We start from the raw sequence: 19,627 nt of genomic DNA, 5'->3' as shown, positions 1-19,627 counted from the left end.
TTTACCATCGAATGAGAATTTGTCAGTGAAGAATTGAAATTGTGTAATTAAATACAAAATAAACTACGAGAGTATACAATTAATCGTATACAAATTGCTGTAGGCTTAAATGAATTTATATCTCCATTTAGCGCTTTTTTCCTATAAGAAATCATCCATTGGTCTTCCATAGAAGCATCAAAGTTCATCAAGGTGTGTCTATCCTCAATATCGCGCGCAAATCTTTGAATTTTTCATGTCTTCAGATACAGTAATATTTAACAATAAAAAGCCGCTTCATGGGTCAAGTTTTCCAATAATGTTATTTACCTAATTTCTTCTTCAAGTACTCTCTGTGATCTTGCAAAATTGTACATTGACGAAAAAAGTGGAGGACTCACCTTGATTCACTACAAAGAAGTGAATAATTCGATCTATGTATCCCATTTCCTGAACGACCACCTGAAAGATGAAACAATTGGATTGTTAGAGAAATGAGGAAAATGACAATAAAACAATTTATTTAAGAGATTTTATGGCAAATTCACTGGGAAAATTAACACAATTATTGTTATGCGAACATCATTGAAATTTTTCTCAGACCACGAAATCAAGTAATGTGGTTCAAGGTGGATTAAAAAAAAAACAACTAAAAAGTGCGTGAAAAAGCGGATTTGATCGAAAAACCACATTCCTCATCATCTCCGGTTTCACTCTTGTTTGGCGACGATTTTTCATCTCTCAATTTCACGAATAACCAAGCATCTTGAACTCGGAGTATTCATCATGAAAGGAAAGAAATAATGTAAATGATTGAATAGATTATTTTGAATATGAATTTAAAATTTTCTACCAGGTCAGTCACATGTAACTCACGTGAATTTGTTTTATATTCAAACACTTTAAGAGAAAATTCTAATTTAAATTTCGACAACTGCTTACTTATTGTCTAAGGTTTTCGGATATAGATCTGTTTTGGGTTGTCAGTAATCTTATTAGAGTAAAAGTATAACATCATATATGTTTGGATTTAGCCTATAAATAAACCTTCATTACAGAACTTCAAAAAATTAATCTTTTTTTAAATGGATAAAAAAAAAGTGCAAAATAATTTTGAAAATTGAAAAAGTTATAAAAGTTGTAAAATGCTCAAAATTTAAAGGAAAATTAAAAGATTTTAAAGCTAAAATGGATAAGTTAATTTTCAGTTTAAATACTTTAATGAAATATTAATTATTTTCTCACATTAGTAGGTACATAAATAAATCGTTTGAAATTTAAGAACCATTTGAAACTTTCAAAATTTCTTAGAATAATTGACATTTTTTTAGCAATAGAGTTCTTGATTGGTGAATTTTCCACTCTACTCGTGGCATTTTTAAAGAGTTTTCTAAAAAAAATCGATGAAAGTAAAAATAAAGGATAGTAAACTTAACTTTAAATGAATTTCAAAGTAAATTGTTAGAAGTTACGAAGTAATCAGCGCTATAAAAGCCTATAAAAGCGTATGTTCGAACTCGTGCCGTAGACGTTATACCTCAAAAGTATTTTCGTATCATTTACCATTTACGGATTCACAACTGATTTATTGAATATATTGAACAACTTAAAAGATTGCCCAAAGTAGTTTAGGATGAGTAATACAACGGATTTTTTGATAAAAATTACTTTTCGGTTATGAATCAGTTTATTATCGGTTCATAACCAATTGGAACCGGTTCCGTCTTGTCAAGAATTTCAAGACCTTTCCAACGAGCCTATACATGACTCCATTAGGTTGAGAAGTACGCTCTCTAAATCCCTTGTAACCTTTGATTTTGAAAAACCGTTATTAGGAGTAATTCAGCGGTATTTTCATATAAGGACGAAATGTCTGCCTGAGTAATCTCTAAAACAAGAATAATGAAAAACTCGCACGATCTAAGCGAGGGTAAGCGAGGGCTGGGGAGAAAATGAGCTACTAATGGGTAACATTTTTGAAAATTCGAAGAAGTACAACAAGTTCACCATAATGGCAAATTCCTAACAAATGTTATCGATTTATGACCGGTATTTAAACTGATATTCAAAATTCGAATGGATTTGCAACTTTGAAACGCATTTTAACCCTTTAACGACGAGACAGTTTTCGCTGGCCGAAAATCAGCAATAAAAATTAAACCGATAAACAAAACTTGTGAAACGTCTTACATCTAACCTTTGAAAAGCCAACAGAGTCTGATTCAGTGTATTTCTTGCCTCTATGAGGGATAGGGACAAAAATAGCCAAAAAATTTAAGTAATTTTTCTGACGATACCAATGACTGATAATTTTCTCTCTAATGAAAAATATTATGTTTGAGTATTGTAGTTTCTTGTTCTAAAATGGTTTTTCTTAAAACAAATTGGAAGTATAAATAATAATTAAAATCAATTTTCAACATAAAAATTTAAAAATTCGCCATTTTTTAGCTTAAAAATTTACTATATAACAAATAGCTGAAGCCTTGCAAAAAATATACTAGGTTCCTTTAACCTTCTACTTTACAATTATGTACAAATATAAGAAAAAAAAATAACTTTAGGTAGTCAGGAAAAATTATTTTCTTTAGGGGACACCTGTGTTCCAATTGTCCTTAAAGGGTTAACTGAGATTCTTTACAATCTCATTTTAAGTGTTAGAGCAACCATTAGAATTTTTCCATAGGGGCCCATAGATATTTAGGAAAACTTGGAAATTTTCATATATTAGCAATGAAATTTATTTAAAATATTATAAGAACATTTTAATATATCGAAAACTAATTCCGAAGTCATTTATGAATACTATATAAATAAACCAAACCTTAGTAACTTCACCGTAAATCATGAGACAAAAAATAGTTTAAAGTTTAGAGAGGACGAGGACCCAAATACTAATTGGATATTATTATTTTTTGCATTAAATTGTGTTGATTGACTTAAAACGACGCACATGAAATTAATCCTATTCTGCAATAATTCTACTACGTGTATGGGGAATCAGTGGCGTAATAGGCAAGACCGTTGGCTCTTGGGCGGATCGATTCCCCGGCTCGACTTACTGTTGTGAGTTCGAGTCCCGCCCGGTGCAAAGATCTGAATGTCTAATTTAGGCAATTTTCATTATGTTAATAACGTAATATAATGCATCACCTACGCCCAACAACTCCGGGAGCATGGAAGAAGCATCCACAATGCGGGGAAGGCGCTCCTGGGTGAGTCTACAAACGGACTAGTAGATTCTTCTAACACGGGATATGGACATTGTAAAATTGATTACCTTTGTAATGAATATATCTCGATACGATTAATAATAATAATACTACGTGTATGACACTTTCGAACGACACTGACATCCTGAAAGATACTTAATAAAATGTTTGTCGTAAAACCCAATGAAAATTACAATTACTTTGTAATCTGTAAATCTAGCTCCAGCCATCTTTTTCAGGAGTTGATTTGAAGTGGAAATAAGTAAATAAAAATTTTAAAGTCCACCGCCGTCTTAGTATTATTGACTACAGAGGTCAAAATTACAGTCAAATTACGGTCAGACTACAGTATTATTAGCGAAGAGGTTTATGAAGCAAGTAATCGATCGGTATTTATTTTTTTGGGCTGTAATAACCTTTATACACTAGAGAAATTATTTATGTCCATATTGAAGCAAATTCCCTACGCTTGTGTAGGAAAATCTCTTGAGTATGGACATAAATTTCTCTAGCGTGTAGAGGCCATAAGTAACAAGATTTTGTCAATATTTGGTATATTGAAGCAAATTCTTACGTTTATGTAGAAAAAAAAAACTGTCAATCAATGTTTCTTCAACATGTCAAATATTGACAGAAATTTGTCATAGTATGTAGAGGCCATTAGTTACTTTTATAATTAATTATTGAACTGAAGAAAAGCTCTAAAATTCGAAAGGTCATACGTAAGTATATAAACGAACAGTTTTATGAGTAATACCTTTCCAGCAAAATATTTCTTTTTATTATCTTGCATTTTATTAAATTTTGGAGGCTCAAATATAAAACGTCATCATGCCATCAGTATCTGACTTGTAAGGTCAAAGTACGACTACTTTTCAGTTGAGAAGAATGATTTGTGTTGAAAAGCTATTAAGTAGATCTACTTTTACAGTCAATACAACCGGTTTAGAACTTTTCTGGATTGTTTTTTTTTTTGTAATAACAACTCCAAGTGTTTTCTAATTGAAAAACTAGCTGAGAATTATTGATAATTTGTATAAATCATGTAAATGCCTTATGTAATTAGTATGAGCACACAGCCAAGTCTCTTGACGTGTGTCTTCTGTGACTTTTGATATGGAAATGCCCAAAAATTTTCACATATTTTATCCAAGTGCCACTGCAAAATTAAAAGGCAATAAGTGTCTGGGGTTACACGGGAACTGATAGCGTTCAACGATCTCGGCAGAAGACCCACCTGAGAATTTCAGAGATTACGGCAATAAAAGGCCAATGTGTGTGACTTTTGAACAAGATTTGTTGGACAAAATTATTCAAAAAATCTGACCATTCTCACTCAAAAGCGTTTGTCATTCACAGGAGGGAACTTTGTGTGACCAGTCACAGAAAAGCTGCGTGTGCAGAGGAGCACCTTCGAGGTCTCATGCCGTAATGTATTCCGGCTATTCCGACTGAGACCACAAGGTGATGCTGATCTTTTGGGTGGCTGAGAAGGAGACACCGTGGAGCTGAGAGATGGTGGAAGTACGGTATGATGCAAGGTGAGAATTTGTTGATCATTTATCTACCGATTATGAGCTTTATGATTCAGGAAAAAAAATCCACGTAAAGTTGCAACAGTGACAAAGAAACCTTCCACACACTGTTCTAATACAGTTTTTTCCCTTTTACTTAAATTACAACATTGTTTCAGTCACGATATAACAGTGGCTTTAGGTCAAATTTGGACCCTACACCTGAGCAATTTTTTTTGCAGAATATCTAGACTAGAGCGTGGTAGATGATTAATCATTCACACGAGATCAAGACGGGTTCAGTGCGCTGATTCATATTTCAACGGTAGAGATATTCGTTCGAAATATTAGCTTCTAGCTTTAAATTGGATGTGATTAAATCATGCATTTACTACTCATAGAAAAACTGTACCAAACTTCGGACAGATTGCAATATCGGACATTTTTTATGTTTCTCAAATGTACACGAATTTTATTTTATTTTTATCTTCTTGAAATTTTTGTACAATTTCAAGAAGATAGTTAGTTAGATCTCTTAGTTTCTTTTAGGAAAAGAAACTAAGAGAACTTTGGTGTCTTATATTGCACTCACAAAAATGTCTATATTTTTGTTCTATTTTTAAGAATTGTCTTAGACAAATTTAAACAATAAACTACACTGTAAGATTTCAAATAATAATCGTGAAAAGAAAGTAACAAAAAATTTAATTTTTGTTAAAAATAACTGTCCGAAATTTGGCACAGTTCCCCTTTTTTCTCGCAATTGCTTTTGAATTCGAGACAAAGAATGTCAAATGATAATGGTCAAGAATATTTTTTGTAATATCTATTCGAACAATTTCTTTTTCATTCATACATTCATTCATTTTCAACCGCTTATCCCTATTGGGGTCGCGGGCCCATGACATCCAATCTAGCAGCCCACGTTTTTCGATCCTCCGCCATTTCAGGAAGATGTTCATGTTCGATCCCGTGGCGCTCCCACGCAAGATCCTGAATTTTATTCAGCCACCTTGTCCTAGGTCTGCCTCGAGGTCGAGGTCTCCTCACAATGGCTTGCATAGCTTTTCTGGGGAATCTTAACAACAATTTCTTAACAACAATCGAACAATTTCTTAAAGAATAATATTTTATAAAAAGGAGAAAACTATGAACTGATCATTGATAAAAGCAACTGTACCAAATTTCGGTATAGTTGCATGCAAGAGCCAATGTCTTAAGTTCAAAATGTGATATTTTTAATACATCATTCTTAATACATTTTAAATTGAATAAAAATATAGACATATAGTAAAGCCATGTAACTCCGACGATTGCAAAACTCGGATGCCGCGACCTATTTAACTCCGATAAATCCACTTAAAATATAATTTATATTTTTATTTCCATAATTAATCACCGCAGTAACATAATAAGGTAAAGTATCCTATGTCGACCTCTTAAGGAGATCTTTTGTGAAAAACTTATGAAAAAACAGTTATAATTTGTCTTTTTTTGATAGGGTTTTTATCTAAAACTATAGAATAGATCCTTATCTATCTTATGGTGAACTTCATTTAGACATAATATAATTTTAAATTACAAAAAAATTAAACTGTTTTAAAAATGCGATGTGTTCCTCTACTCGACCACTCTGATATCAGAGTGCCTTTACTCGACCACCTGGGGTTCCTCTACTCGACCACCCATTTTTTCTAAGAAATTAAATAAACCACAAAACTAAAAGTCATGCATTTAACTTTGGCTTTCTAACACTTCATGAATAAACACTTAAAATTAAGTCAATCATTAATATACAATAGGAAAACTCAGTTTTATGAATTTATTCAAAAGTAGTAAAACATCTAACTGAAAAAGCTCCACTTCCTATGATTCGTCGACAGGTCGAATTGAGGAACATTATATTTGAAATGCACTTTCAATTTTAAGACCTTAAATTTAATGTTTAACTTAATCGTGGAACTAAAATTTTTGCACAGAATAAAGATAAAGTCCTCAACTTGCGATTAGACTCAAAATTTGAATTTTCAAGTAATCTGTAAGGATAATAATTGAAATAATTCCTTAAGAAAACAGTTAAGAATATCCATAAGAATGCCATAAATTGATGAAAAATTGCGAATTTTTATTTAAGAAATACTTTTAACGCTTCGTTTGAGTGCTTTTTTCAGTGTTCTATGGTCAATTTCTATGATATTTTCACTGATTTGTATTAGTTATGAAATAACTGACCCTATGATGTTAAACTATTTACCAAATATTATTGCAAATGTAAATAATTTGAATAAATACTTCGCCTGGTCGACCTGAGGAACCTAGGGTGGTCGAATAGAGAGGCGGTCGAATAGAGGATACTTTACCTTATAAATATTCTACTTTAAGAAAAACCAAAAATTGTATTTTTATCGGTTTAATATATAGCTTTGGGTAATATTTCGGTCACATTGATGCTCATAGTTCCTTGCCCTTTCGGAATTCTTCCGAAGTTTTTATCAAGTTTTTTTTTTAAGTTTTTCTTCTTTGTAAATTGAACTAATTAAGTCTAAGTCAAATTTATTGTTTAGATAAGTTGCTTTTTTTTAAATTCTGCTATATGTATCAAAAAAGTCATTACTATTGACATTACAGATTAAATATTTTAATTTAAAGTAATAACAAGAGTTTCTGGCATTGTAAATTTTATCTAAAATACATTCAATTAGTTCTTAAATGACTTGTTTGAAAATAAACTTGGTCAACAACATGTGGGATCACCTTGATGATATTCTCTCATTAAACCACAAACACAATTTTCTTTTGTTTACCACATTATTTAATATTATTTCATTTGTTTGACTATATAACAGGTTGTTAATCAAGCTTGAAAGCTTTAACAACTATTTAACTTCAAGCAAAAACATATCTGATAATTTTGAAATTAAATATTTTCGTTTTTTGTCAGGTGTGAAAAAATTAATTAGGAATTAATCAAAAGGAAATTTAAAAAAAATATTATTTTTCCGTGAATTATTTAAATTAAAGTATAAATTTGTAAAAATTAAATACTTCTTTTGAAGTTGAAAGTAAGACGAAAATATCATTTCACAATTCTTTCAAATAGAGAGTTTTTCCAGGTAGGAAATTCCCTAAATGTTTTCCTACAAATACCTCTTCCTCTTCTCACTCAAATTTCACCACAAATGTCACAGTAAAATCAATACGATCACTTACGATCACTCAATACTTTAAGTATTCCAAGTTGTTGAGCAGAAAAAATGCAAATAAGTTTGCTGAATAAACATTGAAGTGTGATCGCGACTAAGATGATAGAAAATAATTTTGGAAGAATGGAAAAAAATACTGAACAAATTTAATGAGGATATTAACTATTCACCCATTGTTGATTTTTACACTGTTTGAATTAATAAACACCCAGGTGGATTTATGAAGAGGTGTAAATGAAATTTAATTACTTAATTAGTATTGGAGTGTAGACTTTTTTTTCTCAGTGAGAGGAGTTCACACTTTTTGAGTGATCTTTTCGGTGATCTTTCGGAAAATTGCTCTTTGGAATTTGGGTCTTTTTTTTTGCGAAATCACAGTATCACTCAATCACAAAATAGTCCGTGTCAAATGATCACCAAAAATCAATTAGTGATCATAATTTGTTTAAAGCACGCGATCATTGTTGGACAAACTTTTTTAATTAGTTGAACTGCACTCGAAGACTCTTGGCACACGAATATTTCGGCTGAAGATCAATATTTTGTGTAAGTATAGCGAATAGTTGGTCAGTTTGGAGGGGGAGTACATTAGTGATCAAGTAATTTTGAAGCTATTGAGCTATTACTTGAAATTCTCTCTTTCATTCTGGTTTTCATTTTGGATAGAATTGCTGGTGATACTCAAGGGCAATCCCCTCACAATATTTAGAGATCAATGATCACACAATTACTGTGAATTTTCCAATGATCTTACCAACTAATCGATCAATTTGTCGTTATAATTTTTTGGGAATAAATAAAGTGTGAAGTCATAAGTTACGGCCAAATGAAGTATATAGAAATTTATTTATACCATATTTATAACTTTAAGATCTTTTGCCTAATTCAAATGAAGCCTTAGAACTTTAAGAAAACTGATGTTTATGATAGGGTAGGCGGGGTAGGCTAATAGAGACGGAAAACACAATTGCTTCATTCACAGCTGAAGTTTAAATAATTCGAAGATTGGCTTCGAAGTACTTCCTTTTCGAATTTCCAAGTACAGTAGACTCTCCGTAATTCGGCTCTTTTGTCATCGGGCTACTTTTTAATTCGGGCGGCAGTTAAATTCAAAAAAAGTTTGTTGTCATTTTTCAAGTTTGATTATGATTATCAAATGAATCAAATATGCTCAAATTTGCCATGGTTTGTCTGAGTTTTGATGTAATTTTGCTTTATTAAGGGATTTTCATGAAATTTACCATAAGTATGAGTGCGCAAACTCAATATGTGTATGCAGATGAATAAAAATCGTTGCATTTCAAAAAATTCGTCGCCCCAATTTCTCTCAAACTCGGATGACATTTCGGTCCCAAATGCCCGAATTTGAGAGAGTCTACTGTATTTCGAGTATCAAAATGCATCTATTTTTCCTTTGTTGTTGAGAAGATCAGTGCAACAGTGCTCATTTCATTATGATAATCACCGTGGTGTCACATATAAGATTAATATTAATATTAAGAAAAGCCGGAGAGAGAGGTATATATATGCACAATTTCAAATGGAATATCACGTGTGTTAGAAAGAGTACACTCTAGTGGATTAATACGATGAGTAAGATATTAGTGTTCGTATTAATTGATTTCTGAATCGTATTACAGGCACACAAGCAATTTTCCATGCGTGCCAACTGTGATTCGGTCAGTTTTCGAGCTATGTAGTGCTGCCAACTTCGTATGCAGAGGGGAAATGTGAGAGAGAAGCAAGATAAAACAATTGCTATCTTTTTTTGCCATTCTCGCAGTTCAGAAAGTATTAATCTTAATATTAATCTTATATGTGACAGGGTCATCATGATGATATTTTAGAATTTTCAGATTTTCTCACTATTTCAAATGGTTAAAGAGAAAAGGAAAGCAACGAAGAAGTATGATGGCCATGTCACATATAAGATTAATATTAAGATTAATACTTTCTGAACTGCGAGAATGGCAAAAAGAGATAGCAATTGTTTTATCTTGCTTCTCTCTCACATTTCCCTTCTGCGTACGAAGTTGGCAGCACTACATAGCTCGAAAACTGACCGAATCACAGTTGGCACGCATGGAAAATTGCTCGTGTGCCTGTAATACGATTCAGAAAGCAATTAATACGAACAGTAATATCTTACTCATCGTATTAATCCACTAGAGTGTACTCTTTCTAACACACGTGATATTCCATTTGAAATTGTGCATATATATACCTCTCTCTCCGGCTTTTCTTAATATTAATATTAATCTTATATGTGACACCACGGTGAGACTTTACATTCGAGTCGAAAGTACTTCTTCGTCCTTTCATTCATTTTACAATCTAAAACTGTTAGGGATTCTCAAATTTCCAAATAATACATAATTCCAATCCATCTTACCTTATATAAGGTAAAGTGTCCTCGCTCGACCGGTAGATTTATTTATTCAATTTATTTATATTTGCTATAATATTTTGCGTATGATCTAACATTAATTAGGTCAATCATTCCATGAATGATACGAAACAGTAACAAATTCATAGAAATTGACGAAATTGACCATCAAACTTTCGAAAACTGACCCATCGGTTCGAGTCATGGAATCCGGTCGAGTGAGGATACTTTACCTTACCTTTAACTGAGTGTAATATTTCAAAAAAATTTCTCACTTTGTTGAAAAATTTAGTTTGAAAATCCAAAACTGAGTTTGAAGTCTTCGAAAATCAAGAACCTTTTGTGGACAGTTCTTTCTTTTGTGGGAAGAATAGGTTATGTGGTACACCTCCCGTACTATAATGCATTTTCCATGTCGTTCGAATTACCGTTAAGCCACCAGAAACTTTGTGGCATTAAAGGCATTCAACCCAAAGAGAAAAGAGTGTTCTTTGAAGTAAATCACTTAAAGAAGTAGGGAAAGGTTTTTAGGCTTCGCACATTCTCTGACCTCGAACACACATATACTATTCCTGTTTTTCATTAATGAATCTGACCTATCTATGCCATATTTTAATGGCTATAGACCTATAGTCTTAAGTAAACAACATTTAAGTAAGTAACATTTCCTGAAAAAATAGATTAGATTCAACAGGAATATGGGAAAAATATAAAGAGTGCGAAGCCTCAAATTATGTGCGAAGCCTGAAAGCCTTTCCCCCTATGTCGACTGTCAACCTAAGTCATTGATGTATCTACCACATCCTTCTCTTCCAGAAATACGTTTTCAGGATATCCTAAAATTGAGTGGAATGAGTAATGAATACACTTTTACATTTATTTTGGGATTTGTCTAGGAGGAGGTTTCGTTCATACATGCTAATAACCTTGAAATATTACTTAATTTATTTTTAAGGTCAAAGGTATTACAATATGAAGGATATCCTTTTATCAATAAATTCGCTTGCAATCTGAGTTATCCTAAAATACATGGTGGGGGAAAAGTAAATCGTATCTTAGTTCCTTAGTTCGACCTATGGGGGCAAGGAGGTTTCGAAAATATCTCTTAATGAAATTCTTCTCTGAAAAATACTTCTATTGTTCATTGAAAAAATATTTACATGGAAAGAAATTTTGCAATTTTCTTTACACATAAGCTCTTGTTAAAGGTGTGGCTTATTTTTTTGTGGGAGAGACTAAAACGGGTAATATCAAATAAAGTTATTATTGGATTTTGATTAGGACATGTTGCAATATTTATAATAAAAAACATCGTGGATTTTATTTTCGGTTTTCATATATTGTTCTTCAAGGAGGCGTGGTCAAAAAGGGATAGGTGGAGCTTATTCAAGACCATAATACTATCTTCTTGCGCAACGTACAATAATTTAAAGAAGACGGTTTTATTTGCAATACCGGCCATAAGTTATGCCTTCACCGTATTCTATTCATTCGGATGTTGCAAATGCAACATGAATCAGAAAGAGGTTGAGAGATGGGTGGATAAAAAACTGGAGACAAAACAGAAGCTTTTTCTATGTGATCGTGCGCTTGATCAAGAGATCTTCAGATGGCCTTGTCTATTGAAAAATTAGATAAAAGGGGACCTTTTTTTGTTGTGAATCCTGCCCGTAGGTGGCAATCAACGCCAATTTGTTGTTGCACAAGAAATGTGGGTCTTTTGAGAAAGTGTTTTATTACTTTTTTTTTCAAATGATCTTTAGCGATCTACACGTTCAATTTTCATCATGAGAGAAGAATGACAAATCTGTAATCACCAATCTTTTGTATATTGTCACGCAATAGATTTTCCACTACTGTGTGAAATTCTTTTGACAACGGAGGGTGGGTCAGATTGAAATATTCTCTTGATCATTAGGTGATCAACAATTTTTTTTCACTGTGAGATCCCCACCATAATATTAAACTTTTTCATCGATCACTTTTAAATGTCTCTCCGTGATTGATGAAAACAATGCTTTTCTCCCTCTTCCTAGGTCCCTCAAAATATTTTTTTCTCTCTCCCAAATACGATAACATAAAAAATTTGCATAATCTTTTTTCATAGACATTTTGACATTTTCTTTCGCCATCATCTTTTTGCCCAGAGAGCCTTCTAGCCGACGATCTTCTCGACACATTTTCGCCAATAAACCTTATGCCTTAGTGAATCTTCACACGCGTTATTACAAAACTCGCGATTTGTGATCAGACAAATTGATCATCCATGTAAAAATATCTATGTAATCGAAAAATTATCTATTGACTGATCACTAACCACCCACCAAACAATGGACATCATCTTTCGTGCAATCCACAAAGCATGATTTTCAAATAAATGGACTTCCTCTGGAAGAACCTTGCAACACCAATTTTGGGATGATCTTCACAAAGAGACTGAAGGTAATTTACCCATTAGAACACTTTGAAAAAATCACTACTTTGACATAAATTGTATAACAAATCTCATATGGGATTGTTTCTATTGACTTACTGCATTTAATCTCCCTGAGATGAAATTCAATCAATTTCTTGCTCTGACTTTGTGAGAAAACCACTCCACAATCAGATAAAACAATTCAATTAATTGCCAACAGTCACAGCCATCGAACAATGTGCAATTTAACAAATTACTGTCTTATGTAATAATGACTTTTGTGTCACAACCTAGGGCTTTTCCATACTTTGAAAATAGATTTGCTGTCGTCAAAGATTTGTAGAAATAGATGGTCAAATTCAAACTAGAGAGCTTATACTGACAACATTGGTTTTCAGAATCAATTTCAAGTGATTGTCCAAATTCACTTTTCTAACATTTTAAAAGTTAGTATTTAATGAATCTGAAGCTTGGATAAGTGTTTATCTAATGGCCTCTATACACTATAGACAAATTTATGTCCATATTTGACTGTTTTTCCTAAAATAAGCGTAAGCAATTTGCTTTAATATGCACATAAATTGCTCTAGTGTGTAGAGGTCATAAAAAGGTATAGGGTTAGTGAGTGAACTTTGAATGACACATCGGCTGATCACCGCCGTTCTGTCTCAGTAATTAGCCGATCGGCACTCAACTTGAAGCCCCCTGATGTTTATTGTTCTCTGTTTTTTCCTAGATCTAGAGTCTAAATCTAAACGGTTAGAAATACTAGCTGGAAGTCTTTAGAGATCTTTTTATACATCGATCAAGACGTATCGTCTGTTACATCGAACGCTGTCGTATCTGTAATTGTATTTGGTGCAAGCTAAAATACAGATTTTGCCTCTTGCGTCAAATGTTGACTCAAAGGAAATGCAGATAGGGTAACGTGTGGTATTTCTGGACAAGGTGCTTTTCGGGACATAATATGGGTATTTTGGAACACATAAAAAATCCTATAAATATTTGTTTTCCAATTATTTTTAAGTTCAATATGAAAGATTAAGCTCTTTTCGTATCAGACAAACATAAAACTTTTAGAATTTTAATTAATTTAAAGCGTGAAATACGCCTGATGACCATGTCACATATAAGATTAATATTAAGATTAATACTTTCTGAACTGCGAGAATGGCAAAAAAATAGCAATTGTTTTATCTTGCTTCTCTCTCACATTTCCCCTCTGCGTACGAAGTTGGCAGCACTACATAGCTCGAAAACTGACCAAATCACAGTTGGCACGCATGGAAAATTGCTCATGTGCCTGTAATACGATTCAGAAATCAATTAATACGAACAGTAATATCTTACTCATCGTATTAATCCACTAGAGTGTACTCTTTCTAACACACGTGATATTCCATTTGAAATTGTGCATATATATACATCTCTCTTCGACTTTTCTTAATATTAATATTAATCTTATATGTGACACCACGGTGAATTGTGAGTGTCACATTCCACTTTTTACAAAACCTTCAGTGTGGTCACTTTTGCAGATGTCAACAGAAACAGTGCTTAGTTTTTTTCCATTTAAGTCACTTTAAAAGAGAAATTTAAACAAATTTTGTGTGAAAGAGTGAAGTTTAGAACTTGTACTTAAAGGTAAATAATCAGGCTTGGTGAAATTTATTTGCATAATAGCGACTTTTGTCTGTCCCGAAATACCCAACTGTCCCGAAATATACCACTCTTACTTCTTTACATTTTTTGCTATTTCCTATAAAAAATTATGAATTTTTCAACATTTTTCGATAAGAATCTTATTCTGGATAGCATAAGGAACATAAATATTTGTATCAACAAAGAAAAAAATTTGAGAATCCGTTAAGCTGTTTGGAACTTGAAAGTACTAAAAAGTGTCCTGAAATACCACACGTTACCCTATACGACAGTGGTCATTGCAACCAAGAATGTGTCTTTCTGCGTCCCTAGCAAAATTATATCACAGTCTAAAAAACAACAGTCAAGTAATGACCTACTTGGTCATAATCGCAGTAGATGACAGCAGTTTCACTTTGTGTCCAGAATAAGTTTTTATGAATGAATAATGTTCCCACCCAATGTTATTTCATTTCATCCTCTCATGTATATTTTTCTCCGTCGCTCCAATAGAAAAATGCAAAAAGTTGTCTCAGCGTTCTTTTCAGCCACGCCACACAACGAAACATCAACTGCGCGCGATACTTTTTCTCTCCATCACTCCTGCGAGTTCAAAGCGGGAGATCGAAAGAGGAGAGAAAAATACTCTGGCGCGCGCAGTTCACACAGACAACACATACACTTAAATCAAATTCCGCCGCTCAAGTTTACTCGCTCGCACTCGCAAGTATCAAACGGCAGTGCGAAAGGAAAAAATAACACTCTCACCACTCACATAGTACATCTTGTGAATTGCTCGATCTCTACAGTGTGGAAGAAAAATAATGTAATCCATTGATTTTCTAATACCTCAAAATTTTTATCTTTCTCACTTAAATCTTAATTGAATTGAATAAAAATAAAACCCATCTAATATGTAAAGCTTTTAGAACCAGTCTAAATAGTGCTGAAAATGGTGAAAATGTTAGAGAAATTATATCATTTGGTTTCTTGTAGTGTAATTTTCGTATTAGAATTATTATATACTGGATAAGCAAACAGATAATACAAAAGTAAAAAAAAATACATGGTAAAAGGGAAAGGGAAAAGTAACCGATTAAAAATAATTCAATAAAGTAAATAAATAAATTAATTAAAAACCATTAGAGAATATTTCCATATCGCTCTTTGGAAATTACAAGGGGTTAACTCACTTTCGGCAATTTTTCAGAAGCCAGCATGAAAGATTTAACTTTGTGTAAGTAATTATCTCAGTTCACAAACAATTTATTTCTTTTCTATTTGTATGAGCATTAATATAAACATCGAAACATATAAATTTTCAGCTTTTAAAATATGTATTTTTACGAGTTAGGTCCTTGTGATTCTAAATGATCCACAAATTTTGCTGAAATTAGAACAAGGAAGGATCAACTTGCTTGAGTTAGTCCTTTGTTTCACAAAAAATTGAACGATAAATCTATTTTGTGCCCCTTTACTTCAAACGAAATTGCGCAAGCAATCAGAAAGTTTAAAATTTTGAAAAACTTTTCTAATAACGAAATTTAATGACTTATATCATCCGAAAATTTATTAAATTCTCTTTCTAAGTGTATTAAAATCTCAAAATCGCAAAAAAGTGAGTTGGCTCCTTGTAATTTCCAAGGAGCGATACGTATGTTATTGTTTTGTAATATTTGTCCTTTTAATTGTGATAATCGTAATAAACATGTATTCGTCAATTATTTTTAGTGAGGTTCCTTTTAGTTGGGAAGATTATTATGGTAATTTGAGAACAGGAAAAGTTCTCAGATTACTATAAAGATTTTCTTAATTAAAGATCACAAATATCTCTTTAGAAGATTACAAAACATGTTTATTATGTTTGTCATACTTTAACCCTTTAAGAACGATTGGAACACCGGTGTCCCATAAAGAAAATAATTTTTCCTGACTACTTAAAGTTATTTTTTATTATGTTAGTACGTAATTGCAAAGTACAAGGTTGAAAGAATCTAGAATATTTTTTGCAAGTCTCCAGCTATTTGCAATTATAGTAAATTTTTAATGTAAAAATGACGAATTTTTATATTCTCATAATGAAAATTAATTTTAAATTTCTTTTATACTTTCAATTTTTTTAAGCGAAACCGTTTGGGAAAAAGAAACTACAATATCAAACATAATATTTTTCGTTAGAGTGAAAATTATCTGCCATTGGTATTGTCAGAAAATTTACTTAAATTTTTTGGCTATTTTTGCCCCTATCGCTCATAGAGGTCAGAAATACACCGAATCAGATTCTGATGCATTTTCTAAGGTTAGATGTAAGCCTTTTTACTAATTTTGTTTATCGGTTTCATTTTTATTGCTGATTTTCGGTCCGCAAAAACTGTCTCGTCGTTAAAGGGTTAGAGCACAAAAATATAAAATATTCTCATATACGTATGTTAATATTCTAAAATATTTTCCTTCGATCAAGAGAGTCAGAATAAAATTATAAATTCACACATTTGGAGAATATTTTTTCTGTCATACGCTTAGAGGTTCTCGGGGTTCTCAGACACATTACTGAATTCATTGATGCAACTTTACAAATTACCTAATTTTGGCATGCCAAGTTAATAATAATTTTGGCATGCCAAGTTAATAATAATAATAATAATATATTTATTCACAAAAATAGGATCATCCCTTTTACAATTGTGAAAGAAAAAAAAGAAAAAAAATGAGAAAAAAAAGAAATTAACAAATTCAGGAGTTTAAATTAAGGTACGAATGAAAAGAAAATGTAAAGAAAAATAAAAGAAAAAGAAAGTAAAGAAAAATTCCTAAGCTCCTTTGGCTTCGTCTTGGAAAAAATTTCGAATGGCAGCTGCAGAAGAGCGCCTGTCATTCGGGACACTATTAAAAGCAGTGACGCCCTTAACCAGAAGACTCGGCAGGTACTCGGGACATCCAGAAATCAATAGATGAAACAGAAACAGTACAGCTCTCATTTCCAAAAGGGATGTTAAATCACATCCAATGAAAACGTTTCGGTATGGAGTAATGTGATCCCGGCGGTTTATGCCGCAAATATACCTGACTCAATCATTAAAGGAAACCGTCAGCCGAAGAATTGTGTCACTATCCGTCGTAAAAATAGCTCTGCTCCGTAATTAAAAAAAGGAGTGTTAATTAAAAGGAGTGTTATCAAACGAGTGTTATAGGGCGTGATGTCCCGGAAGCTCTAAGGGTATACAGAGAATAGTTGATCTTTCGGCAAATAGATATGGCCTGATCAGACCATTAGAGAGTTGCATTGAAGATTATGCCCATGTTTTCCACCTGATCAGAAAAAGGAATAATTTCACCATAAAGGTGTAATGGATAGAAATCAAGGGAAACTCCTTTTTTAGAAATTACAATAGTTTGAGACTTTTTAGGATTCAAAATCAACCCATATCATAAGTCATCATAAGTCGAAAAGTCTGAAGGGAATTGGAGGGCTCAATGATGATAGTAAAAAACTTCGAAAAAACTCGTATCCCCCGCTATAGGGGGTGAAGTTGGGGTTCAAAATTTATAATTTTGGCCATAGCAGACAGAAGGTTGGAAATAGAACCATGGGGTCTTCGAGTGATCCCCCTATATGTTGATTTTGGAAATCTAACTGTGACTTTCATTTTCCCTCCACCCCTTCTCTTCTCTTAAAAAACGTGTTTTTCGGTTTCGAAAACTACTCATCAAATAGTTTTCATTGTCACATGCTTTCGACGTTGTCCTGACGGATATATGAGTCATTCATAGCAAAAGCCCTGTATGTCCAGTGGTGACATCAAAACACCTCCCCAGAAATTTAGACAGCAAAAAGCGGCTACATAAAATTGGGCAGTAAAAAAAACCATTTAACACGAATTTCTCAGACTGTAACTGAGTTCAATTTTGAATCGAAAAGCGATTTCTGATTTTTTAAGATAATACAACATTTTCATAATGTTTCTAAAATTCAGATCTTCTTTATCCACATGATGACTATCCCCAGAATTGTTCTGGACAGAACATTCTTTTGCTTCTCCTGACTTTTCTTCCAGAACTGTTCGGATTCTAGGTCCATCCACATGATGACCATCACCAAAATTGTTTTAGACAGGAAATTCTTCTACTTTTTCTTGATTTTTCTAACAGAAATGATCAGTTCTGAGTTCAACCACATGGTGACTATACCTGGCATTTTTTTTTATATGTTCAAACCCCATAGACAGTGGAGCCGAAAGTAGATAGTAGGTGAGATTATTAAAAATCTCACCTAACATTGTAAAATGTATCAGATAAAATTTTCCATAACCTATGTAGTAAAGAAAATTGAACAGCCGAATGTGTATCGGTGTGATCTTACTTTTTCTTCTCTGTCGCTATCACTCCAATAGAATTGCAGCTATGCGGCGACCGGAATAATCGTAAAAATAGAAAAACGAGTCTAGGGATTTTTTTCTCGTACTTCTCTAGCTTCGCATCAGGTTTAGTAAAAGAATGTCTTATTTTGAAACAATTACCAAACAAAAACTATGTTTAAACAATATAAAGCCTCTGGTACTTTAAAGTGTAAAAAAACTCAGCTGGATTGAATAGAATTCCTCAAACATTAATGAAAATGCTCCAGAATTAGTATAAAACACGCACTACTTAAGAAAAAAGAAACAGTGTTAGCAAAAGAAGATTGGTAGCAAAGAATTTACGGTATGATGACATCACACTACGTGTCAGAGATTATAGAGCATTCCCACGAAATTTAATTGTGACCTTTTGGTTATCGAGCGCATAAGATTACGCATTGCTGAATCATAAAACGGTAATGGCGCTTAAAATCACGCACAGCTGAATCATAAAACGGTGAATGCGCTTAAAACCACGCATAGCTCAATGACAAAACGGTAAATACGCTTAAAATCACGCACAGCTGAATCATAAAGGAATAAATGCGCTTGAAATCACGCACAACACCATTATAAAACGGTAAATACGCTTAAAATCACGCACAGCTGAATCATAAAACGGTAAATGCGCTTAAAATCATGCATAGCTCAATAATAAAAAGGTATATGCGCTTAAAATTACGCACTGCTGAATCATAAAACGGTAAATGTGCTTAAAATCACGCACAGCTGAATCATAAAATGGTAAATACGCTTAAAATCACGAACAGTTGAATCATAAAACCGTAAATGCGCTTAAAATCATGCATAGCTCAATATTAAAAAGGTTTAATTAAAAATATTACAATCACGCACAGCTCAATCATAAAACGGTACTTT

The 19,627-nt window shown here is 32.6% G+C and overlaps 1 protein-coding gene across 4 annotated transcripts in view; it reads right to left on the bottom strand.

Moving 5' to 3' along the window:
- Positions 1 to 19,627, bottom strand: part of LOC129798846 (elongation of very long chain fatty acids protein 7-like) — a 147,029-nt gene that overhangs the window by 61,712 nt on the left and 65,690 nt on the right. For 2 of the 4 annotated variants that reach the window (XM_055842250.1, XM_055842251.1), the window contains one exon: positions 381 to 441. In XM_055842250.1, coding sequence (XP_055698225.1) covers positions 381 to 441 — 61 coding nt within the window. Of the gene's footprint in view, positions 1 to 380; positions 442 to 7,915; positions 7,973 to 8,157; positions 8,413 to 19,627 lie in introns of those variants that run through there. The other 2 variants (XM_055842253.1, XM_055842254.1) reach the window with 2 other exon arrangements.

This window comes from Phlebotomus papatasi, chromosome 1, assembly GCF_024763615.1.
Source record: "Phlebotomus papatasi isolate M1 chromosome 1, Ppap_2.1, whole genome shotgun sequence".
Classification (NCBI taxonomy): domain Eukaryota; kingdom Metazoa; phylum Arthropoda; class Insecta; order Diptera; family Psychodidae; genus Phlebotomus; species Phlebotomus papatasi.
Note: the sequence above shows the minus strand (reverse complement) of the source record. Positions and strands in the feature narration are given on the sequence as shown.